At 51.9% G+C, this 27,868-nt stretch overlaps 2 protein-coding genes across 7 annotated transcripts in view; one reads left to right on the top strand and one right to left on the bottom strand.

Moving 5' to 3' along the window:
* Nucleotides 1–4,470, bottom strand: part of PARPBP (PARP1 binding protein) — a 30,238-nt gene extending 25,768 nt beyond the window's left edge. Inside the window, exons 1-3 of the mRNA XM_032949384.2 lie at nucleotides 4,258–4,470; nucleotides 2,590–2,770; nucleotides 1,554–1,811 (exon numbers count right to left, since the gene is read on the bottom strand). Of these exons, the coding sequence (XP_032805275.1) occupies nucleotides 1,554–1,811; nucleotides 2,590–2,739 (408 nt within the window). The 5' untranslated portion in view covers nucleotides 2,740–2,770; nucleotides 4,258–4,470. The remainder of the gene's footprint in view (nucleotides 1–1,553; nucleotides 1,812–2,589; nucleotides 2,771–4,257) is intronic.
* A 97-nt stretch (nucleotides 4,471–4,567) lies between these two features.
* NUP37 (nucleoporin 37) overlaps nucleotides 4,568–27,868 on the top strand; it is a 37,223-nt gene continuing 13,922 nt past the window's right edge. For 2 of the 6 annotated variants that reach the window (XM_032949378.2, XM_076065491.1), the window contains exons 1-6: nucleotides 4,568–4,672; nucleotides 7,650–7,797; nucleotides 8,962–9,012; nucleotides 9,309–9,421; nucleotides 22,872–22,944; nucleotides 23,664–23,758. In XM_032949378.2, coding sequence (XP_032805269.1) covers nucleotides 4,656–4,672; nucleotides 7,650–7,797; nucleotides 8,962–9,012; nucleotides 9,309–9,421; nucleotides 22,872–22,944; nucleotides 23,664–23,758 — 497 coding nt within the window. In that variant the 5' untranslated portion in view covers nucleotides 4,568–4,655. Of the gene's footprint in view, nucleotides 4,741–4,785; nucleotides 5,069–7,649; nucleotides 7,798–8,961; nucleotides 9,013–9,308; nucleotides 9,422–22,871; nucleotides 22,945–23,663; nucleotides 23,759–27,868 lie in introns of those variants that run through there. The other 4 variants (XM_032949380.2, XM_032949379.1, XM_032949381.2 and 1 more) reach the window with 4 other exon arrangements.

Genomic DNA, 27,868 nt, shown 5'->3' with positions numbered 1-27,868 from the left:
ATTTTTTCATCCGTTTAGTGTCCAATTTTCTTTCCAAAGGTTACAAATGTGTACCTCGTTTTGCAAAGGCCAAGATTTTCGTCAGCTGTCGTAAAACGGTTCTTTGTGGTGCTAAGCACTCCATTAAGTTTGTGTTCTCGGCAAACATTTCATTGTGCTGGCGGTGCGCGATTTATGCAGAGTCAGGGCTAAATTCTGGCTCTACGGTCAAATGTATCAAATGCTCGCACAACACCGCACATAGAATGCATGCCAAGCCAGGCCGGCTACTTACGTCAGCAGCTACCTCGCCCTGCTTGCCAGAGCACGCGGAGGCCACTCATCCACGCAGAGGCTGTGCTGCACTCTCGTATGCTGTGCTATGCAGCACTATGCAGTGCAGATCCACACGTTGCTGTGCTGTCCGATTCTAGCATACACTACTGTACTGTACTGCGATATTCTACCACACCAAATTAAGCTGCTGTCGCACTGTGCCTTTATGAAGCCCTGGACTGGTGGGCACCTAATGGGGAGGCTATGGATAGTGGTCATGCACAGGGAAGGGTAGAGCTGGTGGTCACTCACAGCGAAGGATAGGGTTGGTGGTCACTCACAGGCAAGGGTAGGGTTGGTGGTCACTACCAGGGAAGGGTAGGGTTGGTGGTCACACACAGGGAAGGGTAGGGTTGGTGGTCACTCACAGGGGAGGGTAGGGCTGGTGGTCACTCACAGGGGAAGGTAAGGTTGGTGGTCACTCACAGGGAAGGGTAGGGTTGGTGGTCACTCACAGGCAAGGGTAGGGCTGGTGGTCACACACAGGGAAGGGTAGATCTGGTGGTCACTCACAGGGAAGGGTAGGGCTGGTGGTCACTCACAGGGAAGGGTAGGGTTGGTGGTCACTCACAGGGAAGGGTAGGGTTGGTGGTCACTCACAGGGAAGGGTAGGGTTGGTGGTTACTCACAGGGAAGGGTAGGGCTGGTGGTCACTCAAGGGGAGGGTAGGGTTGGTAGTCACTCAGAGGGAAAGGTAGGGCTGGTGGTCACTCACAGGGAAGGGTAGGGTTCTTGGTCACTCAAAGGGAAGGGTAGGGTTGGTGGTCACTCACAGGGGAGGGTAGGGCTGGTGGTAACTCACAGGTAAGGGTAGGGTTCTTGGTCACTCAAGGGGAAGGGTAGGGTTGGTGGTCACTCACAGGGAAGGGTAGGGTTGGTGGTCACTCACAGGGTAGGGTGGGTTGGTGATTACTCACAGGGTAGGGTAGATCTGGTGGTCCCTCACAGGGGAGGGTAGGGTTGGTGGTCACTCACAGGGAAGGGGAGGGCTGGTGGTCACTCACAGGGGAGGGTAGGGTTGATGGTCACTCACAGCGAAGTGTAGGGCTGGTGGTCACTCACAGGGAAGGGTAGGGCTGGTGGTCACTGCCAGGGAAGGGTAGGGTTGGTGGTTACTCACAGGGAAGGGTAGGGCTGGTGGTCACGCACAGACAAGGGTAGGACTGGTGGTCACTCACAAGGGAGGGACCTGGCTGGTGGTCTTGCACAGAGTAGGATACTGGCTGGTGGTTACTCACAGGGGAGGGTACGGGCTGGCCTATGTGGCGGTCTCCTTGCTTGGCGTTTCCCTTCTGGTAGGCCAATAGCACGTCTGCAAGGTCGAGGAGGTTGCCGCCCTTCAGAAGGGCCATGTACTCCTGCCGAACGGTGCCAAAGCGCTCCGGGGGGGTCTCTGCCCCCCATTTGGCCAGCCCCCCCAGTGCTAGCTTATCCTGGAAGATCCAGCGCCGCAGCAACAATGCTTCCCCCAGTGGTGCCTCAAACTCCCCTCCAGCCTTGAGACACAGGGACACAAGAGGCACAGAGACAGGGAGATAGTGAGTGAGACATGAAAACAGAGGGACATCGGGCATGGTTCACAGGCAAACTTATAATCACCAACACACCCACCACATTATACACCCCGATACATTTACTCACACATACTCACTCTCACATAGAGAAACCATCTACACATATGCACACACCTACCAACAACCGCCATTCGCCACTAAGTAGCGGTGACGTCCCCACGGCGCTTGTGCCAGGCTATGTGCACGTTGAAGCCACGTGAAGCCTCGAACGCCCGCTGGCAGGAGGTCACGGGGCAGACCCAGGTGCCACGGGTCGACTGACTGAAATGGCTGGCCGATGCGCCACCTGTGCCCCATCCTGTACCAACTTGCTGTGCTTTAGCCACCCGGCGCTCCGCTCATTATTATGAGCGTCGCTCCTCCACTCTCTGTTGTTGGAGGGCGACTGCCTCCAACTGCCCAGCGTCCTTCACGAGCCTCCTCCACAGAGGCCGATCTTGACACCGCTGGTACCAGTCATCGGCAAGTCCACTCATCCTTCACATCCTACTAGACACACATCTACAGACAACCATACACCCCTACACACAAACCACACTACACATACATCAAATTGTTGTTGTCCACGGGGTGGTGATGATGGTATCAGTAAGAGGCTGTCATGGTGGTGGTGTCAGTAGAAATATCTTGTAGAAGTGTCAGTTGGCTCTCATGGTTGTGCTGGCTGTATTGGCCACATCTGGTCCCGTTGGCCAGCTACCTGCTTGCTGAGTTGTGCCATCGCGAGCTGCACTGCCACGAGTGTGAGCGGCGGCCCAAGCAGCGTGCAGCGTTCCCACGCGCTGCGGCCCGGGCAGCATTGACGGAACCACGTGAGAAGCGCACGCACAGACTCCTCCGGCGAACACATGCTGCTCCTCCACACTGCACGCGTGAACACGCTGAGTTCAACACGTCCATTACACCAACACTATTGCACCCGTTTAGAATTTCTGCCACAGTTGCTTGATCTTGCAGTATCATTGTAATTTCAAATTCACTTTTGTCTTTGCATCCTCGGAGGACAAAATAACAGTTCGTTGCACTTCTAATATGCAGATGCACAAGGGCATCACCATTTGTTATCGCGTGATAAGTCTGCCATCTAGTGGCATGATCTGGAAATAACACTGGTATAAATTCTTTGGGTCTTTCGGTAAAGTGACGTCGATGGTTCAAAGAAAATAACAAAAACTAGTTCCAAAACCTCGTACACATGCTGGGATTTAGGAATCGGTGAGGCTCTCTTTTATAAATAACAAAAACGTCGTAGTTTTTTGTTATTTTCTTTGAACCATCTACGTGACTTTACCGAAAGACCCAAAGAATATGAATTCCTGCAGTCGCGAAAGCTTTAAGTCAACATTGGTACAAGTATCATGGTCATGCACATTCGCTTCAACATGTTGTCCAAAATCACATTGAGACCGGTTGCAGAATCACGAAGCCTCTCCTCATTCAAGTAGATTGAAATTCGGCCAGGTGGCTTAGCAGATGGGCGTACAGCTCGCAGTCGGAAGGATGCGAGTTAAAATTCTGTTTGGGAGCTGACGCAGCCCCATCATCCCACGGGAGGTTTGTGGAATTCCAAAACCTCGTACACATGCTGGGATTTAGGAATCGGTGAGGCTCTCTTTTATAAATAAATGCCATCGTAATTATCGTGGTTTATCCATTTCTCTTTGTCACTGATCCCATGTATGCCTTTGTCTCTGTCATCTCAGCCTCCAGTTCCAATGCCTGTCTCCCTCTGTCCCCACGTCCCAAGCTGTGTCACTGTCTCTCTTGCTCTTGAAGCTCGTCACCTCCCCTCGTGCTCTCTCCTTTCACCCTTCTCGAGCTCCCTTTGTGACTGTGCAAAGTGACTATGCACAGTCAACACACAGTCACTTTAAGATGTTTTTCTTGTTCGTGTTTTTGTTGTTTTTGTTTAGTTGCGATTGCACCCGATTCAAGAGCCGAATGGCTCACCAGGGCTATACCAAAATAAAAAAAAACTGAAAACTGTCTATCCGTCTGTGTCCACATGTTCCTCTGTACCTTTTTCTCTCGTGTCTCTCAGTCACTGGGTGTCTCTAACCGCGTGTCTATGTCTCTTGTGTATTTTTCATGTCTGTATCTCGCCTTATTTTTGTCTGTGTTCCCGTGTCCGTCTCTCCTTCTGTTCGTCTCCGTAACCCCGTGTTTGTCTCCCTGTACCTGTCTCCCACCGTGTGTCTCTCTGTGTCCTCATATGTCTGTCTATCTGGACCCGTCTCTCCTTGTGTCTCTGAGCCATATCTCCCTATACCTCTGTATATCTCATTCTCCCTGTATTTGTCCTTGTCTCTCTGCGTGCCCGTCTGTCACCGTGTCGATGTAGTAGCCTTGACCCCGTGTCTCTCTGTACCTGGATCCTCTCTCTGTCTCCGTGCTTTCGGCTGCATTCGGTTCTTGGATTCAAACGCCGGCGGCTCGAGCCCTGGCAGCCAATCGCGGCGCGTCTTGCCGTCCCACGTGACCCTTTCAACCATTGTGGAGTCATATTCTTGGTTCTTTCGGTAAAGTCACGTAGAAGGGAAACAATAAATATTTTATATATTTTATTATTTTATTGTTTCCGTTCTACGTGACTTTACCGAAAGAACCAAGAATATGAATCCCTGCAGTCACGAAAGCTTTAAATCAAAATTCATTGTGGAGTCGTGGAGGAGAGGCACGTTGCCGGTCCTCGTCGCTCATTGGACAACGTGGAGGTCACGTGGCACGTACAGGGAGGAGCCTCTTGATGTCATCAGAACGCGTTTGATGCGGGGAGCGAGCACGTGAGTCTGCTGGGTTAGTTTCTCCGCGTAACCGGTAATCGATTGAGAAAACCGGTTTGCCAGGCAAGGTAAACGTTTAAAGCAATACGCATACTGTATACGGTTAAATCTTGACTTGAAGCCTTCGTGACTGCAGGAATTCATATTCTTTGGGCCTTTCGGTAAAGTCACGTAGATTCAAAGAAAATAACAAAAAACTACGACGTTTCGATCGCAACGCAAGCGATCGTCATCAGGAGGATGCGACTTTACCGAAAGACCCAGAGAATATCAATACTGTATACGGTGTTTAACGTTATAACTGAGAAACGAAGGCAGCTGCCGTGGTGCATTGTTCAGCGCGCTAGCATTGCGATCCAGAGCGCGCCGGTTCGATCCATCCTCCCGGCACGGCAGGTGAAACGATGGGGGCGCGAGTTTCTTAAACTCCCTGGCACCGCTGGCTCTGCCCATCCAACAGCATAGATGGGTTCACTGCAGGTCACGTGGAAGAGTAGGCAGAGTACCCCCAGCCCAGCAAAACGCCCTCTAGTGCAGCTCCTCCGCCAGCAGTGGCGTGAGCGACTCGAGGAAGGTGTTTTACGAATTTGTATTTCACAGAAGCGTAAACATCAACAGGAGACTAAATTTTGATTTAAAGCTTTCGTGACTGCAGTAATTCATATTCTTAGCTCTTTCGGTAAAGTCACGTTGAAGGGAAATAATAAAATATATATAAAACAATAAAAATTCTCACGACGTTTCGACCATAACACAAACGTTGGTTTTCACACCTGATGATGACCGTTTGTGTTATGGTCGAAACGTCGTGAGAATTTTTTTATTTTATATATTTTATTGTTTCCCTTCAACGTGATTTTACCGAAAGAGCTAAGAATATCAACAGGAGACGTCATCCCTGTTGCGGCGCGATCATTGCTAACAACTTGGGGTGGGTGCCAGTTCACGACAGTGACACGACTGGACGTGTTAGAAGTTGGCCAAGTGGGGTGCAGAAGTGCCTTGTTCAGGATGGCACCGAGAGACGGGAAGAGGGACGTGTGCCTTAGACATATGCAAGGCACGTTTACAGTTCTGCTAAGAAGAGTGAGGTGGGCTTGGGCAGGACGTGTCACGGCTGGAAGGGGCGATGGCCGTGGCCGAGACTAACGACGAAGTGGCAGGCAATAGAACATCCACCGGGGAGGTGGAGCAATGAAAGGATGTTTAACACGTAGCAGGTTTTCGCAACGAATATCAATCGTAATATAGGATTTTTTGGGTTAGATCGCGTAAATAAAAATGCGTTGTGAAACCCGCCACAACTAGACAGCCAATTAGTAAGGGGGGGGGGGGGGGGTCAGACATTTGTGACGAGGGGGGGGAGGTTGACAAATTTGACGTCACATCAAAATGCGCAACTTTAAAAAAATATAGACAACACGTTCTACTTAATTAAATAGACTTTTTAATAAATGTTTTCTCCTACAACATCAGAATGCAGCGCCACATTAAATACGAACTACAATGACAATAGTTTAAAGCGATTTGAAGCATGTTTGATTTTTTTTTGGGGGGGGGGGGGGTAGAGCTTTGTGACGTCATTTGAGGGGAGTCTGACTTTTTGTGACGCCGTGTGACGAGAGGGGGTCAAAAATCTGCCCAAATCACGTGACGTCATTTATGGAAGGCCCATAATTGCACTTGTAACAAATGCTATATTGGGCAGACAGGACGAATGATCAGCATGAGACTAAAAGAACACAACATAAATATGAAATACTCCCAAATACAACTGTCGGCAGTGGCGGAACACAACAGGGACACTCGATTTTGATAATGTTGAATTTCTGTCCAAAACTATCGAAATTGGGAGAATTACAAATAATTGTAACTGTTCGGACAGCTACAGGCTTAGTGCTACTTGGAAGCGAATCGTCAAATAATACATTGTTAAAATGTATGCCTATATAGGTCACCATACATCAATGGGGATTACGTGTCCGCAGCAGGGACGTGCGGTCAGGCGAAACAAGGGAGGCAGAGCCTCACCTGTCATACTCCAATGAAAACAGCTGTTACGAAAAGAAAATAATATAATAAATCTTAAGATTGTGCCACTGATCTGTGTTATAAATGTCATTTCTGTACGATTCAAATAATTTTTATTGTTAAAATCGCCAAATTTGTAGAGCTCCGCTGCAAATACAGGAAGAGACGAGAGGTGAGGCAGCGACGAGCTCAGCCTCCCCTCTGATTGTGCAACCCCTCAGTAACTGGATGGAGCGCGGGCAATAAGCCTGTTACTATCTCAGTATGTCACCAATGTAATGTTTGTAGACCCCTTCATTTCATGTCCTCGCCTTCCATACTCCAGGTAACAAGCATTTACGGCCTTCGGCCAGGAAAGTCCCGAACAACGCATTCACGCAAGCACCCGATGCTCCATTTTGAAGTTTTAAAAATAAACATCTTTGAATTGTATTATGTTTTGAATTAGATAATTGTACTTCTTCATTAAAAGCTTATATCATTTTACATCTGGAAGACTTAATTGGAAACGACATTTCGCGTGAATTTTCTCTCGTCGTTAAGTAGATGGCCTTGCTGGGGGGTTCGGTTCGATGCGGACTTTCACCTGTTTGGGATTGCGGGATCGAGATAAGGTGACATAGAGCTGGCCGTGCGAGAAGACCGCCGTCTGTACATAGATTCTAACGTGATCGAACGTCTGTCCCTGCGCCTCCGTCGTTCATGCAGGGGGCGCTTAGGTTTGCAGCGCCCCCTGCATGAAAACGACTGAAAGTGCAGCGTTCATCACAGATAAAGTTGTGCGCTATTCACGCAGCGGTGAATTAGCAAAAAAGTGGAAATTAGTTTTTAATAATGTATAATTTAACCACTTTAGGACATTTTTCGTTGCTTACCTGCCTCCTTCCCTTGCCCGTCTCTCTCCCTCGTCTGCGTGACCTGCCCTGCCGTGGGGGCGCGGCCGCAGGATGCCTGTCGGGGCAGGCGGTGCGTCCTGCGTGGTGCAGCTGGAGGAGCGCGTTCACGTCGTGGAGTTCAGTCCGTTCCCCCGCAGCGCTGGGCTCATCGCCGTGGGCTGCGGCGCTCTTATCACCCTCGGAGCATGCTCGCTGCAGGTGAACCACTGGGACGGCCTCCTCGTGAGGTGCAGCCTCTAATGGAGAGTTGGGTACAGTAGGGTACAGTATTGTTTTTTTTACAAAGTTGCTGGGCACAGTCACAAAGGCCCAATATGTCAAGTGATCAGCCACAAACGGCATGATCGCGTTCGTAATAGAAAAGAGTGTAATGCATTTTTTTAACTGATCAAGATTTTATATAAGAGTCTGTGAAGAGAGATGGTAGGAGGGGATTCACAAGTTGAGCAGTGCGAGGGAAGAAGCAGAAAGTGAGGTGACCTGCAGTCTGGTGAGTGGGTGAGCAAGTAGGTGAGTGAGTGTATAGTTGTGACCTACAGTTTCGTGAGTGAACACTTGACAAGTTATTTCCTGCTCAAATAAGCAATGAGGCAGTCCTCATCCCCGATTACATATGGTGGGGATGAGTCAATCCAGAGAACACCACAGTTGACTGCATTTTATTAACGCCCGGCTCAGAGCATGGCACGCTTCTCTAAGCGGCGAGTAGTGACCACGGGCATTAGGCTGTGTCACCCTCCCACGAACGTTCATGTCATCTTTCCCACACTCTACTTTGTGCACCCGCCCTCATACTCGCATTCATGCCCTCACACCCACGCTCACACCAGCATCCCCGGTCACAGCAGCATCCACGCTCTCCAAGTCTCACCCACGCTTCCAGACCCACGCTTCCACACCCACGCTCTCGCACCCGCACTTGCGCTCCGATAGCCACACCCGCACTCTCACACCCGCACCCATGCTCTTGCACTCTCACCTGCATGCTCACACCTGTGCTCTCACACCCGCACCTGCGTTTTCACACCCTCACCCACACTCATGCACCCGTGATTAACTTTTCCATGACCAGTGAACTGCTGAGAAGAGGGTGATTGGGCAGCGAGTCTCGTGTGTGACCTACATTTTTTTTAGTCCTGCGTTTTCTGTTATGAATTACATGCGTTTTGCGTTCGCCTGTATCCCTCGTGTGATGAGGTCATTGCTGTGGCCAAGGGGTGGTGCTTTGTGATTGGCTGGATGTGTGTGCTGTGCACGTCTCGTGTGGCTAACTGGTTTTGCGTACAGTGTGTTTCGTGTAGTTGGCTGGTTGTACGTATTGTGCGGTTGGCAGGTTGTGTATATTTTGTGTGTATTTTTTAGATCCGGCCGGGTGGCGCAGCGGAAGAGCGGGCGGCTTGCAATCGAATTGTTGTGAGTTCGTATCCTGGTTGGGGGTTTACTCGGCCCACTATTCCTCTGGGGTCACTAAAAGTGGGGAAGCAAACAGAGGTTGCCCTATGGATAGGTTCACCCCCGCCATAGGAATGTGCAATTTCCACCATGGGATCAGGGATTTAAGCAGGAAATGAGCACCAGTCCCATTCAAAGAGGAAATCACTTTTACTTTTGACTTTGATTGTATGGTTGGGTAGTTGTGTGTATTGTGCATGTTTATTTGTCTGGTTTGCATGGTGTGTGTATGACGTGTGGATTGTGTGGTGCTGCAGGAGGAAGAGGGTCTTGTGTTCACCCGCATGAAGTCCTACGAGGGTGGCGCTCGCGTGCACGCGCTCGCGTGGAGCCCTGACACGCACCTGGGTCCCCACCCCCAAATGATCAGGTACGGTGTCATTGCTCATCCTCTACCACCTCCATCGCAGTGACACTCAGACGGTGAGCAGGGTGCGTTGTGCGATGTGTGTGCCTTGTGCGATGTGGGGTGCGTCTTGCAGTGTCTGCAGTGTGTGAGTTGTGCGGTGTGCGTGCGTTGTGGGTGTGGTGAGTGTGCGGGATGTGCGGAGTTGGTGCGAGCATGGGGCCTGACAGCTGTGTTTGTGTTGGGGCGCTGCCGCCGCACTGCAAACTAATAAGGAGGGGGCGTGGTGGGAACGGGAGGGGGTGGGGGTCGACTGCAGTAACATGTGGTTTCTTCGGCTCCTCTTGATCTGGTGGCTGGTGAGGCAATAGCGATAGTGGGTGACACGGTGCGTTCATGTGTGTCCCGGAAACACCGCCGCCCTGGATATGGCATTAGTCAAGTGAGACTTGTCATAACTGATTCAGTAAGGGAGTTAAAGAAATGAAGCGGCATTAGTTAGAAGAGAGCTTGCGGGTGATCAGGACCACTCACTCTTAAGTCGATAGTAAAAGTAAAAATGTAACCGATAAGTAATAACATAACGTAATGAATACCAATAATGTAAAAATGTTTTTAATCAACATCAAAAGCAGAAATATACTTGCCTCAACGACAGACTGAAGTGCACCGAGCAATGAGAGTGATGATGTCATGCCTCGTAACCGTTGCCACGCCCACAGCGCTGCGGTCTCACAGGGACGTCCATCTTGCCTTTGAATTTTGACAATTTTTCTCTTTTTGTTTACTCTCGGATTTTACTACAATTGGAGCTGCCGGACTCATGATTAATTTTACGAACATCTGTACACGAGTTCCTGGATGTGGCATTGCCAGGGTGGGGCCTCGTAATGGTACCACCGGCACGTGGAGGCCTTGTGTGAGATCACTACACTGCTGCGGTGGTGCTTGTGATGCAGATGGACGCGTGGTCGTGTCTCTTGGTTCTCGTGGTGTCTCCTATGCCTCCTATGTTTCCATGACCAATGGGCAGAGCCTGCCATCTCCAGCACCAATGGAACATTCAGGGTAGCCCAATTGCGACTGTAGTCACCAAATCTCAAACCCTGGACTACACAGTAACGCCACTGCCGACTTTCATTGGGTGGCTGGGTGGCGAGGTGGTAACACTTGTGCCTTAGAGGAAGATATACCTGGGTTCGACTCATGCGCCTTTCTGTTGAGTTTTTATGTTATCTCCCAGTTCTGTATAGGTTTCCTCTGGATTTTCCGGTTTCTTCTCATAGTTAATAAAAGCATGCAATGTAGCTGCAGTATAACTGGTAGGGTGAAACACACAAAAGTAACTGGGCTCTTGCAGACTAGGAACGGCCCAGTTCTGGCCCGCAAACAGTACCAGGGCCCGGGCTGTAAGTTCCTTTGCTGCATGGCCCATGAGAGCCCATGGTGTTGGGACCTCCCGTCCCATCCATCTAGCCCCCTCCCCACCCTCCCTACGATCTGTATTTCACCTTCAAATACATTAATGTTGTAATATAATTGATTTTAAGCTTTCGTGACTGCAGGAATCCATACTCTTTGGTTCTTTCGGTAAAGTCACGTAGGTCGAAAAAATAATAGATAACGACGTTTCGATCGCAACACAAGCAACCGTCTTCAGGTGAAAAAGAAGGGGAATCTGCTGAGGCAGGCTGTTTATAAAGGTTTAAAAATGGGCGGGGCAGCTAATGTTAATGTAGGAGCGAGTAGGAGAGAGCGAGTAGGAGAGAGAAATTTGCTTGTAAATGTGAGCTCGGCGAGGGGCCGGAAATTTGCTTGTAAATGTGAGCTCGGCGAGGGCCGAGCTCGGCTAGGGCTCGTAAATTTGGGAGTCGGCTAATTATGGCAGGTAGAGAGGGAACATCAAAGCAGTTAAAACTTTACCTGGTTGATCACGTCCTTCCAATGATTGCTTAATTGGTATCCATTTTCTCGGTTGAAGTTATGTCTGTGTTTATGAATATGGATGGCTTCATGGACAAATCTTTGATGGTAGCCCGAAGGTTTGCAGAGTACCTTGGTCTTGGAAAAGACAATATCGTGCTTGAAGGTGGTCAGAGATGGTAGCATCGATAAACCCACATTATTTTCTCAGTTGATCCAAAACACAGATGCTGCACGCAACAATGTTTTTGAGTCTCATTGTAACGCAGCTCCCGGCTCGTTAGACGCATGCGCATCGTTCCGGACACTGGGACGCGGTCACCGTAGGAGGCGGTCAGAGGCATCGGCAAGATTGGTGCGTCATGCAGGTGATCCATCCAGAACGATCCGACTCATAAGGTTCAATGCATTTTCCATTCTCCAGCTCGGTGCATGAACCCAGTTGTCTGGAGCCCTGCGCATGCACAGATGGTCATGTGCAGACGTATGGATGTACACACACTACAACAACAACGAGCAGAGCACTGGGTGGCTAAACCACAGCAAGTTGGTACAGTAGGGGCACAGGTGGTCACGGGGCAGACTGAATGAGATGACTGGCCGATGCACCACCTGTGCCCCTACTGTGCCAACTTGCTGTGGTTTAGCCACCCGGTGCTCCGCTCGTTGTTGTGAGCGTCGCTCCTCTGCCCTCCGTTGTTATTGGAAGGCGACTGCCTCCAACTGCCCAGTAGCGTCCTTCACGAGACTCCTCCACAGAGGCCGATCTTGACACCGCTGGTACCAGTCATCGGCAAGTCCACTCACCTCCACATCATCTTGTACCACATCACGCCATCTCTTCTTTTTCCTGTGCTGGGCCCGTTTAGCCCCCTCTATCCGGCCGAACAAAAGCTGTTTAGGCATCCAGCCTAGTTAAACCCAGGATGAATCAAAGGCAGGCCAGCCTGAATGTTTATAACCAGCGCAGATGTCCCTTTAGTGGGGTCTACAGACACACACCGACACACACAGTATTACACTCACAGTCAGACACATACAGATATATTCAGAAACATGGACACAAAGACAGCACCCCACAACAACTGACTGCCAATTGGCGACGGAGAAGTCACAACAGCTCTACAGCTCTTGTGCCAGGCTAGATGCACTTTGAGGCCACTTTGAGAGATGCCTGCACACGAACGCCCACTTGTTCACCTCCGCGTGGCATGGCATTGCCGCCTTCCCAACGTAACCCTAGCCTGGCTAGCGGTCCGGAGCGCCCGTAATCCCACAGAGAATATCTTTGCTGGCCTACGAAGGACATAATAAACTTGGAATATACTGCCGCGGAGGATAAACGTGCACTGTGCATATGTAATAGCTCTTTCCCCCGCCCTTTCTAAAAGCACAATGTGCCTTTGTGAGCCATATGAAAAAGGTGCGAGTATTTTATAACTCCGGTGATTAATTTATTCAAAGCAAACACATCTGTTACACGATGGAGCCCGAACTAAACTTTTGTTTCTCCAAAGAAAACACTTTTTTTCTTGTGTTATTTTATTTTTTTATCCAGCATTAGCAACCACCGGGCCTGTGTTGTGGCCGCGTGGCGGGTGGCGTGGCACCTGCGGGAGAGGTCGGCAGGGTCAGGTGGCGCTGGTGGGAGTAGGGGGCGTGCAGGTGCGCGCCGTGGCTCCCCCGAGTGTGCACGGTTCCCAGGCTCGGAGGCCGAGCAGCACGACCTTGGGGCCAACGGCAGTGGCATTTGGGTGGCACGTTGGGAGGGTTGGGTGTGGACGTCCTTTGTGGGTGGTGGGTGATGGTAGGTGGTTGTGGTGGTCCCCATGTAGGTGGTTGTGGTAGTTCTCATTTGGGTGGTGGGTCGTGTGCGTGTGGTTGGGGGAGTTCTCATTTGGGTGATGGGTAGCGTGTCCGTGGTTGGGGTAGTTGTCATTTGTGTTGTGGGTAGCGTGTGTGTGGTTGGGGTAGTTCTCATTTGGGTGGTGGGTAGCGTGTGTGTGGTTGGGGTAGTTCTCATTCGGGTGGTGGGTAGTGTGTGTGTGGTTAGAGTAGTTCTCATTTGGGTGGTGGGTAGCGTGTGTGTGGTTGGGGTAGTTCTCATTCGGTTGATGGGGGGTGTGTGTGTGGTTGCAGTAGTTCTCATTTGGGTGGTGGGTAGTGTGCGTGTGGTTGCAGTAGTTCTCATGTGGGTGGTGGGTAGTATCTGTGTGGTTGGAGTAGTTCTCATTTGTGTGGTGGGTAGCGTGTGTGTGGTTGGGGTAGTTCTCATTTGTGTGGTGGGTAGCGTGTGTGTGGTTGGGGTAGTTCTCATTCGGGTGGTGGGTAGTGTGTGTGTGGTTGGAGTACTCATTTGTGTGGTGGGTAGCATGTGTGTGGTTGGGGTAGTTCTCATTTGGGTGGTGGGTAGCGTGTGTGTGGTTGGGGTAGTTCTCATTCGGGTGGTGGGTAGTGTGCGTGTGGTTGGGGTAGTTCTCATTCGGGTGGTGGGTAGTGTGTGTGTGGTTGGAGTAGTTCTCATTTGGGTGGTGGGTAGTGTGTGTGGTTGGAGTAGTTCTCATTTGTGTGGTGGGTAGCGTGTGCGTGGTTGGGGTAGTTCTCATTTGTGTGGTGGGTAGCGTGTGTGTGGTTGGGGTAGTTCTCATTTGGGTGGTGGGTAGCGTGTGTGTGGTTGGGGTAGTTCTCATTCGGGTGGTGGGTAGTGTGCGTGTGGTTGGGGTAGTTCTCATTCGGGTGGTGGGTAGTGTGTGTGTGGTTGGAGTAGTTCTCATTTGGGTGGTGGGTAGTGTGTGTGGTTGGGGTAGTTCTCATTTGGGTGGTGGGTAGTGTGTGTGTGGTTGGGGTAGTTGCCATTTGGGTGGTGGGTAGTATGTGTGTGGTTGGGGTAGTTCTCATTTGTGTGGTGGGTAGCGTGTGTGTGGTTGGGGTAGTTCTCATTCGGGTGGTGGGTAGTGTGCGCGTGGTTGTGGAAGTCCCTGCGCGGGTGGCACTTGGTTGGGGTAGCGGTGCCGTGGGCCCTCGCCTGCCCCCGTGCTCCCTGGCATGCTAAGCAGCCGCTAAGCTGAACCAGGTGTGCTTACAGTACGGAACTCGGCAAACAATCGTGCGCCTTCCAGCTGCCGTGTCAGCGTTTTTTAATAGTCGCAAACGTACGGGGGAATTATAGTGACGCAGGGAAGCGACGTCACGAACAGTCGATGTTTCGGCCAAGAAGCCTCCGTCAGGATGTGGAGGGAGGTGCGGGGAGCGAGAGAAGGGGGTGCTGGAAGCCGGAGTGGATGAATATTGGGCAGGGCGGGTGCATGGGATGTTAGGATTGAGGACGGGAAGGGAGTGAAAGGGAGCGTGAGCCGAGACCAGCCGAGCGGGCGCAATTTCCTGGTGAAAAGCTCCCGTGCGATGAGGCACTGCACCCCACACTGGGATTCCAGGAAAGGAGAGGCTTGGTGGGGGAGCGTGCGGAGGTCAGAGCCGTGTGTCGGTTGAGGGCGCCGCGTGGCGCGTCCATGACTGCCACTCCCACGCTGGAACCGCGCTCATCCGGAGTGGGGCTGACTCTCCATCTGGGCGGACAGCTTCCTGGCCCAGACTGCTCTTATCTGTAGATTTCCTGAGAAAGTGCAATCGTAGCCGTGTATTTTTAGGAATGAACTCCGGCGCCCGCAATCCTCCGCACGCCACACCGAGCCGTGCCCTGTCACTGTGGGGATACGGTCGAGGGATTGTGGTTCCAGGCAAGGGCCCTACTTCCCACATCTGGGAGGAGGAGGGGTGACATGGGATCCAGAGTGGGCTGGTAGCATTCACATGAATTCAGTCCACACCCCCACCAGCTGAGCGTGAGGAAATCTTCATTTCGGCCGTCGGCGCCGCTTCCATTTCCCCACCCCCATTTGCGCTGCTCGCACGCAGATCCCAAAAAACCTGGACAAACAACAGCCGGCCAAGTAGAACGCGTCCGCTGCCCGTTCTGGGCTCGCGTGCATCCATGTGAAATTTCTAAACGGCGGATCTCAAGCACCCTGGCTCTTGGGCATTAACCTCACTGCGTGGTGTCACAGCAGCTGCGTCGTGTCACGTGCGTGTGTGCGTGCACTTCAAGCATGCCGCCAGTGGGCTGCTCGCTGATCGCACGACCGACCCGTTTACACTACTGCCACCCACTGAAGAGAAATGACCTGTGGTTGATCGGTGAAATATTATTACGCAGAGCGTTATGAGCGTTTGAAAGACTGCCCTTTTTAGGGTCCCACTGCACACCAGTGTTCACGCACCCTGAGGTTGGAGGCTGTTTCACTTCCTCTACAACTCATCATGGTCACTGTCGCAGTCAGGGGCGGGGGTGGTCACTCGAGATTACGATGGCAGGAATCTCATTGACAGCGTGCTGATGAGGTGAAATGGAAATTGCAACATCCAACCTCAGCAAAATGGTTATGTTATTATACATATTACATCTGTGCAAAAAAAAACCTCAACGATATTGCGAACGTTACAACCACAATCACATCAACAGACTTTGGCTCGGCAGCAATGGCATCTTAAAAATAATTTAGAATATGAAATTAATCTGAACCAAATGCTTCGGTGGGGCGAGTTGTGTTTGGCCCGTTTCTCTGAGCACCGATAAAATATTGATTGAGACAGCTTGGCTGCACGCATTGTGTTATTCCAGGGGACCGGCGTTCTGGGCAGTCTTCCTGAACCGTTCCCAGCCGGAGCCGGCAAGGAGGCCCCAGCCTAGCATGAGCACTGCACGTGGAGGCAGCACATGACTGGTTGCTGTGCATGCAAGTGGAGCAGCTGCACTCGCGTGATGCGGCTGCAGTTGTGAGCGATAGCTGCGCCTGCGAGTGACATAGCTGCTCACGCGAGCGCTTAAACTGCTGCGTAATAAGTTGGCCTAACCATGGGGTATGCGGCTCACTCTCCGTGCAGCTGTTGGCCTTGCTTGATGTCACCGCAGACTGCAGCAGCTGTCGCTGTGGAGTAGCACTTGAGTCGTCGTGGCCCGGCAAAGTGGGGCCCCATTAGAGTCCTCCCCAGTCCCGGTCTGCAACCGCAGGAGCCATGTGGCCACAATACAATGACCTCATTGTGAGAACCGGATTGGCATGGCTAGGGGAGCCCTGCTCAATGGGTTTTATTAAATCCATGCAACTGCCAGTTCGCCATTCTCAGCACCTGCAACGTCAGCGATTTAGGAGCAAACTCTGTCGACCCGCCGATCATGCCAGCACACCTACGATGGCACCATGCCACCGGCGCCGCCAAGCCGTCGCGCCCCTCCCCGAGTCTCGTGGGCCTTGCGGGTTTTCGCCGTGGACACTAATAGCGACCGGGAAACGCCGCCTGAGAGCGGGCAGGCGAGCAAGCGACGGAGCCGGAGAGACCGTTTTGCAGAAATATTTAAAGCTGCCTCAGCATACTCAGCCGGTGTGCAGTCATTCCCACCAACATTCCCCAACGTTGCATCGAGCTCCGATTTTCTTTTCATCTGGAGGAAAAATAAAAAAAGCTGTAAAATTCTGCAGTAACGTTTTAAAGGCGCCAGAGAGCTGTAAATTGAATCTAAGTGAGAACATACATTGGCAGTGAGTCAGGAAACTCCGGTGCTCGTTGGCCAAGCCAGGTCTTGACTTGTCTGCTGGGACAGTGAATGCAATTGCAGCAGGCATGCACACAAGCACGTACAGGCAAACGCACGTGTGCATGCACGCATAGGCAAAACGCGACACATGTACGCATGGGCAAATGCACACGCACTCAAATTATTGTGTGGGCAAATGCACGCACAGACATTCGACCTCCGTAGTGGCACGGGCCTTGTGCTGCACACGTGGAGTGCAAGCAAACCCCGCAGGTTTGCACAGAGAAATCGATTGCACCAAGAGGGAATGGAACATAGGAGACAATATCTTCAAGTTTGAAGCTTATTTTGTTGAACGAGGTGAGAACTCAGTAGACCAGGATGAGTCTCTTTGGAAGAGTGACCTGGTTGTCAAGAGCATCTTGTCGTTGACTTAATGTCACGGAGGATAAACGGCCGTATTGGCTCCTCGGCAGAGCGAGCGGTTCGCAATCTGAAGGTTGTGATTTCACATCCTGGTTTGGGGTTGACTCAGACCATCATACTTCTGAGGTTGATCAAATGAGTACCACTTTGTAGGGAAGTCAACAGCGGTTGTCTTATGCATAAACTCACCCCCGCCATAGGAATGTGGAATTTCCCCACTGGGTCAAGGTTGTAAATGGAAAATGAGCACTAAATCAATGCTCAAGAACAACTCATCGTTTTTGTTGTAAGTGTTAGCTGAATTATAATCGTAATAATTGCTTAACTAAGAACGTAAAGGTAATGCGTGAGTGTAATGGTAACCGCTGTCACTTGGCTGTGAGGAATCTTCCTGCGTTGGTCGCCATGTGAATGCCCTCCCGGCTCATTCATTGGAATTCGGCATCCTGAGCCGTGGTCCTGTGGACGTTATTGCCCTGGGGACCACAGAGGAGGGAAATGGGAGTTTAAGAGAGCGGTTGTGTTCAGGGGGGACACGGAGGGGCTCCTGCCTTTGCTTCCCTGTGCTGATGGGAGCTGTTAGCGGGCGGCTATTTTGGCACCGTCGCGCTGTTTAAAATAGTCTCAACCACAGCGCCTCTGTGTGGCGGCGCTCTGCTGAGCGAGACTATGCATGCTCGCACGGGCCCCCCCAACCCCACCGCATGGAGACCATGGCCAAGTGGGGGGCTGAACCCGAGCACAGCACACCACTGCTCTCACACTCACGCCTGTGTTCAGGCGTATGTTTGTGTGTGTTCATGCGCGTGTGTGTGGGGACCGGTAGTGTCGTGGTTAGTTCGATTCCGACTCACGGCCAACACCAGTGACCAGAGAGGCCTGCTGTTCATCACACCCGTGCTGGTGAGAGAGGCCTGCTGTTTTGGGGCCTGCTGTTCATCACACCCGTGCTGGTGAGAGAGGCCTGCTGTTCAGTACACCCGTGTTGAGGGGCCTGCTGTTCAGCACACCCTTGCTGGTGAGAGAGGCCTGCTGTTCAACACACCCGTGCTGGTGAGAGGGGCCTGCTTTTCAGCACACCCGTGCTGGTGAGAGAGGCCTGCTGTTCAGCTCACACGTGTTGAGGGGCCTGCTGTTCAGCACACCCGTGCTGGTGAGAGGGGCCTGCTGTTCATCACATCCGTGTTGGTGAGAGGGGCCTGCTGTTCAGCACACCGGTGCTGGTGAGAGAGGCCTGCTGTTCAGCACACCCGTGTTGAGGGGCCTGCTGTTCAGCACACCCGTGCTGGTGAGAGGGGCCTGCTGTTGAGGGGCCTACTGTTCAGCACACCCGTGTTGGTGAGAGAGGCCTGCTGTTCAGCACACCCGTGTTGAGGGGCCTACTGTTCAGCACACCCGTGCTGGTGAGAGGGGCCTGCTGTTCAACAGACCCGTGCTGGTGAGAGGGGCCTACTGTTCAGTACACCCGTGCTGGTGAGAGGGGCCTGCTGTTCAACACACCCGTGCTGGTGAGAGGGGCCTGCTGTTCAACACACCCGTGCTGGTGAGAGGGGCCTGCTGTTCAACACACCCGTGCTGGTGAGAGGGGCCTGCTGTTCATCACACCCGTGCTGGTGAGAGAGGCCTACTATTCATCACACCCGTGCTGGTGTGAGGGGCGTGCTGTTCATCACCCCCGTGTTGGTGAGAGAGGCCTGCTGTTCACTCCCATGCTGGTGAGAGAGGCCTACTGTTCATCACACCCGTGTTGGTGAGAGGGGCCTGCTGTTCACCAATCCCATGCTGGTGAGAGGGGCCTACTGTTCAACACACCAGTGCTGGTGAGAGAGTCCTGCTGTTCAGCACACCCGTGCTGGTGCGAAGATGGCGCTGATGATGGTAGCCTCAGCCGGTCGGTGCGCCCTGTTTTGTCTTGTTTTGTCTGTCAATTCAGTGTTTTGCCAAGATTTTCGGAGTTCTCTAACAAGAGACGAACTTTTAAATATCAGGGAAACAACTCCTGTGGATTTAATTCCTACTTTTCTGCTTCCAGCGGCAGAATTAGTAGGCATTCTAGTCAATGCCGCGCTAGGCTTTGCTCAAGCAACGAAACGCCGCCCAAGGGGTAAACGGTCGGGGGCTCTAGTACGGCTACGCAGACGCGGGATCCGAACAGTGCTTCCGAGCTTTTTCCTCTCCAACGTACGTTCACTGTACAACAAAATGGATGAACTTCAGCTACTGATGGTAAAAAACAAAGACTTTCTTTCAGCTTCTGCATTGTGCTTCACGGAAACATGGCTGTGTGATTTGATTCCGGACACTTCGCTACAACTAGCAGGATTCCATCTTGTAAGATCGGATCGTGACATAGCACTCTCCGGCAAGACGAAAGGCGGTGGTATTTGTTTTTACATTAACAGTGGCTGGTGTGTAGATGTCACAGTGATTCTGCAACATTGTTCTCCACTCCTTGAATCAATTTTTATAACCTGTAAACCGTTTTACTCGCCTCGCGAGTTCGCGTCGCTCATTTTGGTCGGAGTTTATTTGCCGCCTTGTCCTCAGGTTAAAGAGGCCCAACGCATGCTCGCCGATCAGATTCTGAGTGTGGAGCGAGCAAATCCAGATTCGTTGGTTATCGTACTTGGCGACTTTAACAAAGGTAATCTCAGCCACGAACTCCCCAAATACATACAATTCATTAAATGCCCAACCAGAGAAGGGAACACTCTGGATCACTGTTACACTACAGTCAGTAGAGCCTACCACGCCGTCCCCCGAGCAGCACTAGGACACTCTGACCATGCCATGGTCCACCTGATTCCTGCATACAGGCAGAAACTAAAACTCTGTAAACCTGCTGTGAGGACATCTAAACAGTGGACCAGTGAGGCTGTGGAAGATTTGCGGGCGTGCTTAGACTGTACTGACTGGGATATGTTCACGACTGCTACCAATAGTCTGGATGAACTCACAGAGGCTGTGACGTCGTACATCAGCTTCTGTGAGGACTGCTGTATCCCAACACGTACCAGTGTGAACTTTAACAACAATAAGCCCTGGTTCTCAGCAAAGCTCAGAAGGTTGAGGTTGGAGAAGGAGGAAGCGTTTAGGAGTGGAGATAGAGACAGATTCAAGGAGTCGAAGAACAGGTTTAGCAAAGCGGTGAGAGAGGCTAAACGACTGTACTCAGAGAGACTAAAACACCAGTTCTCTACAAACGACGCTGCTTCTGTCTGGAGAGGGCTCAGGCAGATCACCAACTACAAACCCAGAGCCCCCCACACCACTAACGACTCCCGCCTAGCCAACGACCTGAACGAGTTCTACTGTAGATTTGAAAGACAATTGGACTGTCCTGAACCACCCCTTCCAACCCAAGAGGCCCCATCCCCCACCAATACTACAGAGACGACTATCTCCTTTCAGGAGGGAGAAGTTAATAGACTTTTCAAGAGGCAGAATCCACGCAAAGCAGCCGGGCCGGACTCTGTCTCTCCAGCCACCCTCAGGCACTGCGCTGACCAGCTGTCTCCGGTGTTCACCAACATCTTTAACACCTCCCTGGAGACATGCCATGTACCAGCCTGTCTCAAGTCCTCCACCATCATCCCTGTGCCCAAAAAGCTAAGGCCAACAGGACTAAATGATTACAGACCGGTCGCCCTTACATCTGTGGTAATGAAGTCTTTTGAGCGCCTGGTCCTGGCACACCTCAAAGCCATCACAGACCCTCTCCTGGACCCCCTTCAGTTTGCCTACAGAGCCAACAGGTCTGTGGACGATGCAGTTAACATGGCCCTCCACTTCACCCTACAGCATCTGGACGCCCCAGCATCCTACGCCAGGATCCTGTTTGTGGACTTCAGCTCTGCCTTCAACACCATCATCCCTGCCCTGCTTCAGGACAAGCTCTTCCAGCTGAACGTGCCATACACCACCTGTAAATGGATCACAGACTTCCTGTCTGACAGGAAGCAGTGCGTTAAGCTGGGAACACAAGTCTCTGGCTCCAGGTCCATCAGCACCGGAACTCCTCAGGGCTGCGTCCTTTCCCCTCTGCTCTTCTCCCTGTATACCAACAGCTGCACCTCCAATCATCTGTCCGTCAAACTATTGAAGTTTGCGGATGACACCACCCTCATTGGGCTGATCTCTGGTGGGGATGAGTCTGACTATAGGTGGGAAGCTGACAATCTGGTGACCTGGTGTAGCCAGAACAACTTAGAGCTAAATGCTCTAAAGACAGTTGAGATGGTTGTGGACTTCAGGAAGAATACAGCTCCACTCACCCCCATCACCCTGTTAGACTCCCCAGTAAAAATTGTAGAGTCCTTCCGCTTCCTGGGCACTATTCTCTCCCGGGACCTCAAGTGGGAATTGAACATCAGCTCCCTCACCAAGAAAGCTCAACAGAGGATGTACTTTCTACGGCAGCTGAAGAAATTCAACCTGCCAAAGACAATGATGGTGCAATTCTATACAGCGATCATTGAATCCATCCTCACCTCCTCCATAACCGTCTGGTACGCTGCTGCCACTGCCAAGGACAAGAGCAGACTGCAGCGTATCATCCACACTGCTGAGAAGGTAATTGCCTGCAATCTACCGACCCTCGAGGACCTGCACACGACAAGGTCTATGAGGCGAGCGAGGAAGATTATGGCCGATTTCTCCCACCCTGGACACTCTCTGTTTCAGCTACTCCCCTCCGGCAGAAGGCTTCGGTCCATCAGGACCAAAACCTCACGCCATAAAAACAGTTTCTTCCCATCTGCTGCTGGCCTGTTAAACAAGGCCAAGGGCTAACACTGTTTTTAACATTTGATCTACATAACGACACGTTGCTGATATTAACTATGTTTCCCTATTTGTATTTTTTAATTATATCTTAAAGCTATTTTATATTCGATATTTATTTAATTTTATATACTTCAGCCCCTTAGTGTTAGACTTTTAACCCTTATTATAGTAAGACTTGTTTAAAACTTATTTAAGATTTTAGATTCCTATATGTTGAATGTATGCACCATCCTGCCAAAGTAAATTCCGTGTCGGTGTGAACTTACATGGCGAATAAAACCCTTTCTGATTCTGATTCTGATTATCTGAATTGTTCCTGGGCCTCCCCTAGGTCGACTAAGCCTTATATGAGTACCTGGTGAAATGTGTAAAAGTATTGCAACTGGGGAGACAAAGGTGGCCGGGAGTGGTGCTCGCCACCCACCCCCTCATGTGCCGTGCAGGCCTCGCTAACAGCACTTGCCCCTCCAGTCGGTTAAGGCTATATGTTAAAAGCTATACGGGGGATCTTTGCGCTTTGTTCATGTGTTCGTTTATGCGCATGCCCATATTGGTGCCGGAGTCCATATCGATGCCTGTCTTTTGCTCATGCTCGTGTGCTCATACGTGCTCATGTGCTCACATACTGGGGTGCTCACACCTGCTTGTATACTCGCACCCACTCATGCTCACGCGCTCACGCCTGCTTGTGTCCTCACACCCGCTTGTGCCCGTGTGCTCACACCTGCCGCATATTTGTGCTTCAAGGTTCTGCTCAGCCACTGCTGACAAGAAGATCCGCGTGTACCGCTCAGACCTGCAAGGGAGCGAGGAGGTGCAGGTGAGAGCAGCCCGCTCATAGGTAACGCTGCTCGGCAACTGCGTGGCTCGGTAACCGTGTGCCTCCATGGTAGAGTGAGGGGCTCCAATTGGAAGGCTGTGGGGTTCAAAACCTGATTGGGAGTTCACTCGGCCCATCATTTTTTGGGAATCAATAAAATCTGTACCACTTTATGGGGAAGTCATCAGTGGTTCTCCTATAGAGAAAGACTCGTCCCCACCATAGATATATGGAATTTCCATTTTTCATCACTGGCTCAGGGTCTCAAACAGGCAATGACTGCTCATATGAGCAGGAAATCACGTTGACTTTGGTAATCATGTGCTCTGTAAGTTTGCAATTGGTACCGGTGTGTGCTCTGTAATTGTTCGCTTGGTAACGGTGTGCTCAGTAACCGTTGTTCGGTAACAGCGTACTCTGTGACCGTGTGCTTGGTAACGACGTCCTTGGTAACCATTACTCGGTAATGCTGTGCTCTGTAAGCGTTGCTCGGTAACGCTGTGCTCTGTAACCATGCACTTATTAACAGCGTGCTCGGTAACAGCGCGTAAGGTAACCATTACTCGGTAAAAGTGTGCTCTGTAACCATTACTCGGTAACGCCATGCTCTCTAACCGTGTGCTTGGTAACGGCGTGCTCAATAACTCTTTCTCAGTAATGGCGTGCTTGGTACCCGGTTGCTCGGGATTTGATAGTGGTGACCGGGTTGTGCCGCGCAGGAGCTAGAGGGACATAACGCGTACGTGAATGCAGTGGCGTTCGAGCCGACCGACGGGCATCTTCTCGCAAGCGTCTCCGACGACAACACGTGCCGGTACGTGGCATGGCACCCACCCCCCATGGCGGCAGCCTCACCGTCCTGAAGGGGTGTGGGGGGCACCCCAGGGAGAAGTTCTCCCCTCTGTCGTGACTCTCCCGGGGGGAAGTGCGTTGAGGAGTTGGCTTTGGCGAGCCGTTGGTGAGGGGGGGGGGGTCTGTGTTCCCACTCACGGCCGCCAAAAGCAATGACGAATATTCTAACCGGTCCTGGGTCTCCACTAGGTTGACTGGCCACCTTTCTCTAGGGAGAGAAAGGTGGCCAGGCATGTTGCAGGTCACCCACCCGCTTGTGCGCCGTATTGGCCTTCATATGTGCTACTCGCTAACAGTACTTTTCCCAACAGCCTTTGTAGGCTACACCGGGCATCTTTGTGAAGGTGTGTGCGGGGGTGTGTTTGTCTTTGTAAATGGTCTGGCAATACAACCCCCTACCTCCTTGTGGTGCCGGCCGGCAACGCTGTGGAGGCAGTGCCGTGGTGGGAGAGCCAATTTAGATTGACCATTCCTTTCATGGCATTTGTAACCACCACAGCGGCTAAATGGGGGCTCTGGATGGGTGCGAGGGGCTGGTAACCCCTCCACCTTCAATTAATTACCACAAAACCACGTATAAAATATCTAATTAATACGCTTGTGCCGAAGGCCCCGGGGGGACAGATGTCTATGATGTCTACTGACCAAACCCCATTTGGCGGAGCCAGGAGATTGAATCTTTACCCTCGGGGCTCCTCCAGAAACAACAAAAAGCCACTACGGATGGCCACGTGGAATATTCGAATGCTCACTGCGGAGGAGAGGCTGCCACTCTTCTGTCGGGAGCTGGACCGGTCCCGCCTGGATCTCTGGTATTCAGGAGATCTGGTGGACCTACTCTGGCTCCTGCCACCATGAGGGGTGGATAGTCCTCTACTCGGGGCAGGAGACCACCAAACAACAGGGAGTGGCTCTTCTTCTGAACAAAAGAACGAAGGGGCCGTGGGAGTTTGGCGGTGAGGTGTAGGAAGCGGTAAGCCCCAGACTACTTTGGGTTCGCCTTCCCATCAACCGGAGGCGAGGAGTGGTGGTCGTGGTTACTTATGCCCTCACCGAAGACGGACATCTGTGGAGGAATGCAGGCAAGGCTGATGAGTCGGATGCCTTCTATGACCTCCTGTCACAGGTGCTGCTAAAGTGTCCCCTCGGGATAGTCATCCTGTTGGGCGACTTTAATGCCCGAGTTGGTCATGATGCTGGCACCTGGTCTGGAGTGATTGAAAGGCATGGGCCAGATCAGCTCAATAACAACGGGGGGCGGCTGCTAGATTTTTGTGCAGCCTATGGGCTTATAATTACGAACACGCTGTTCCGGCATCAGCGCATCCACACAACATCATGGATGCATGCCGGGTCCAAGCAAGAACATATGCTGGACTACATAGAGACGGAACAGCGGATGCGGGCCCATGTCCTTGACACCAGGACCTACCGTGGAGCTGATCTGCCCACTGACCATCGACTTTTCATCTGTAAGATGCACCTGCCATTCTTACACTCCGGTGGTGGGTGTACACCCAAGACCCCATTCAAACCCAAGGTGGCCTGGTCTCAGCTAGCTGATGAAAGTTGCAAGCGAGAATTTAATCATCGTTTGCAGCTGGGGTTGTGACTCATGCAGCTGCGATGGCTGCTTTGAGTACACGGTCCAGACCTCCCCAGAGACCCTGGCTGACAGAGGAGGTGTTCAGGCTGGCTGAGAAAAAGTGACAGGCCCACTGTCATTGTGAGGCGCTGCAAGGATGGGTGGTGGTCGCGGGTTGCTGAGACGATGGAGTCTGCCTCAATGGCCCGCGATCACAAATCACTTTTTAACTCCATCAAAAAAGTTAGCTGCAGCGCCACACCTATTACCATCATTAGGGGAAAAAACGGTGATCCAATCTCCGACCCCCAGGAACAGGTTTGGAGATTTGCTGAGCATTTCTATGAAGTCCTGGGGGAGGGGAAATCCCTCGGTATGGAACACATCGTGGGACAAAGTGGGGATGACCCTGCTGAGGCTGTTGTGTCTCAAATATTAGAAGAAGTCACCACCTGTTAGTGGCTGTCTAAGGTGCCATCTGTTGAGGGAGTACTAAAGGCAATCCGGAGTCTGAGACCAGGAAAGGCACCGGGCAGAGATGATCTCCCAAGCGAAATGCTGAGGGAGGGTGGCGTTTGTGCACAGACTGCCCTACATGACATCATAACAACAGTCTGGACCACCGGATGGGTTCTACAGGATTGGAAGGATGCCCTCTTTCAGAAGGGGGACCGCACAGACTGTAACAACTACAGGGGCATCTCACAACTCAGTGTGCTGGGAAAGGTCCTGGCAAGGATTATTCAACATCGCCTTGCTAGGCACGCTGAGGAGAGGCTTGCGGAGCCACAATGCGGTTTCAATAAAGGGCGGTCATGCACAGAAGCCATATTTTCTGTCCGTCTGCTACAGCAGAGGTGTAGGGAATTGCAACAAGACCTACATCTCTGCTTTATTGACCTGGTCAAGCCCTATGATAGCATCAGTAGGTCTGGGCTCTGGGTTGTTCTCCGTGCTTTCGGAGTCCCTGACCCCCTGCTCACAATTATTAAGGACCTTCATGATGGTGAGCAGGCCCGGGTAAAACTACGTGGTCGGGAGTCGGAGCCATTCCTTGTTCACCTTGGGGTGCGACAGGGATATCCTCTGGCTCCCACATTATTTAACATATTTTTCGACCATGTAGTTCGTGAAGCCTTTGATGGCTGTACCAGAGGAATTTCCATCTGGTACAGATACAATGGGAGGCTGATCGATGCCCGGGTGCGGTCAAGGGATGGCTCCCTATTGGTCAACCACGTTATGTATGCCGATGATCTGGTAATTGCCACTAACTCAGAGGAGGAGTTGGAGGCGCTGCTGCTGAACCTGGAGCGTGCCACGAAGAGGTGGGGCCTTACCATCAGCCCCACCAAAACTAACCACCTGCCTGGGTATTATGTACCATCGGGCACTCCACCCCCACAACTCCCAATTGGTGATGGAGCAGTTGTGGAGAGAGTGGAGAGTTTCCCATACCTGGGCAGTGTGCTTATGACCAGTTCCGGTTTTGACAGCAGAGGTCTCCGAATCAGTCGAGCGGCATTATCTTTTCATCGGTTGCGTAACGTTGTGTGGAACCTGCCTGGTATGTCGCTCCGCATGAAGCTTCAGGTCTGCTCGGCCACGGTCATTCCCTCCCATCTCTACGCTTGCGAAACGTGGACCCCCCTAATGGAGCATCTTCGCCGGTTGGAAACATTTAGGCTGGCCTGCCTACGCTCCATCCTGGGTTTAACCAGGCTGGATTGTGTGAGGAGCTCACAAACCCTTGAAAGAGCTGGACAAAGTCCCATCGGTGAGCTCCTCCGGCAGGCAAAGCTGCGTTGGCTGGGTCATATAAGCCCCCATGCCCAGGCACTGCATGCCTAAACAGCTTTTGTTCGGCCGGATATAGGGGGCTAAACAGGCACCGCACGGTCTAGAGAAGAGATGAAGTGATGTGGTACAGGAGGATGTGGAGCGGAGTGGACTTGCCGATGACTGGTACCAGCGGTGTCAAGATCGGCCTCTGTGGAGGAGGCTCGTGAAGGACGCTACTGGACAGTTGGAGGCAGTCGCCCTCCAACAACAACGGAGGGCGGAGGAGCGACGCTCACAACAACGAGCGGAGCACCGGGTGGCTAAAACACAGCAAGTTGACATAGTAGGGGGCACAGGTGGTGCATCGGCCAGTCATCTCGGTCATCTCATTCAGTCGACCCGTGGCACCTGGGTCTGCCCTGTGACCTGCCAGCGGACGTTCGACACTTCACGTGGCCTCAGCGTGCACATAGCCTGGCACAAGCGTCGTGGTGACGTCACCGCCACTTAGTGGCGAATGGCGGTTGTTGTTGTCTTTGTGTGTATGATGGTGTGTTTCATGTATGCTGTGGACAGTGATCATGCATGTTGGTGTGCACGGTGAGTTATTGTCGGTGAGTGAATATGTTGGTGAGTTATTGTTGGTGTGTTGTGGTGAGCGCTGTGCCCAGGAGCCCATATTTATGGCCGGCAGCTGTGCACCCA

The sequence above is a fragment of the Petromyzon marinus genome, chromosome 7 (genome assembly GCF_048934315.1).
Source record: "Petromyzon marinus isolate PM22_M1 ecotype Great Lakes invasive population chromosome 7, UKy_Petmar_22M1.pri1.0, whole genome shotgun sequence".
NCBI classification, from domain to species: domain Eukaryota; kingdom Metazoa; phylum Chordata; class Hyperoartia; order Petromyzontiformes; family Petromyzontidae; genus Petromyzon; species Petromyzon marinus.
The sequence above is the reverse complement of the archived record's forward strand: the minus strand, read 5'-3'. Positions and strand labels throughout refer to the sequence as shown.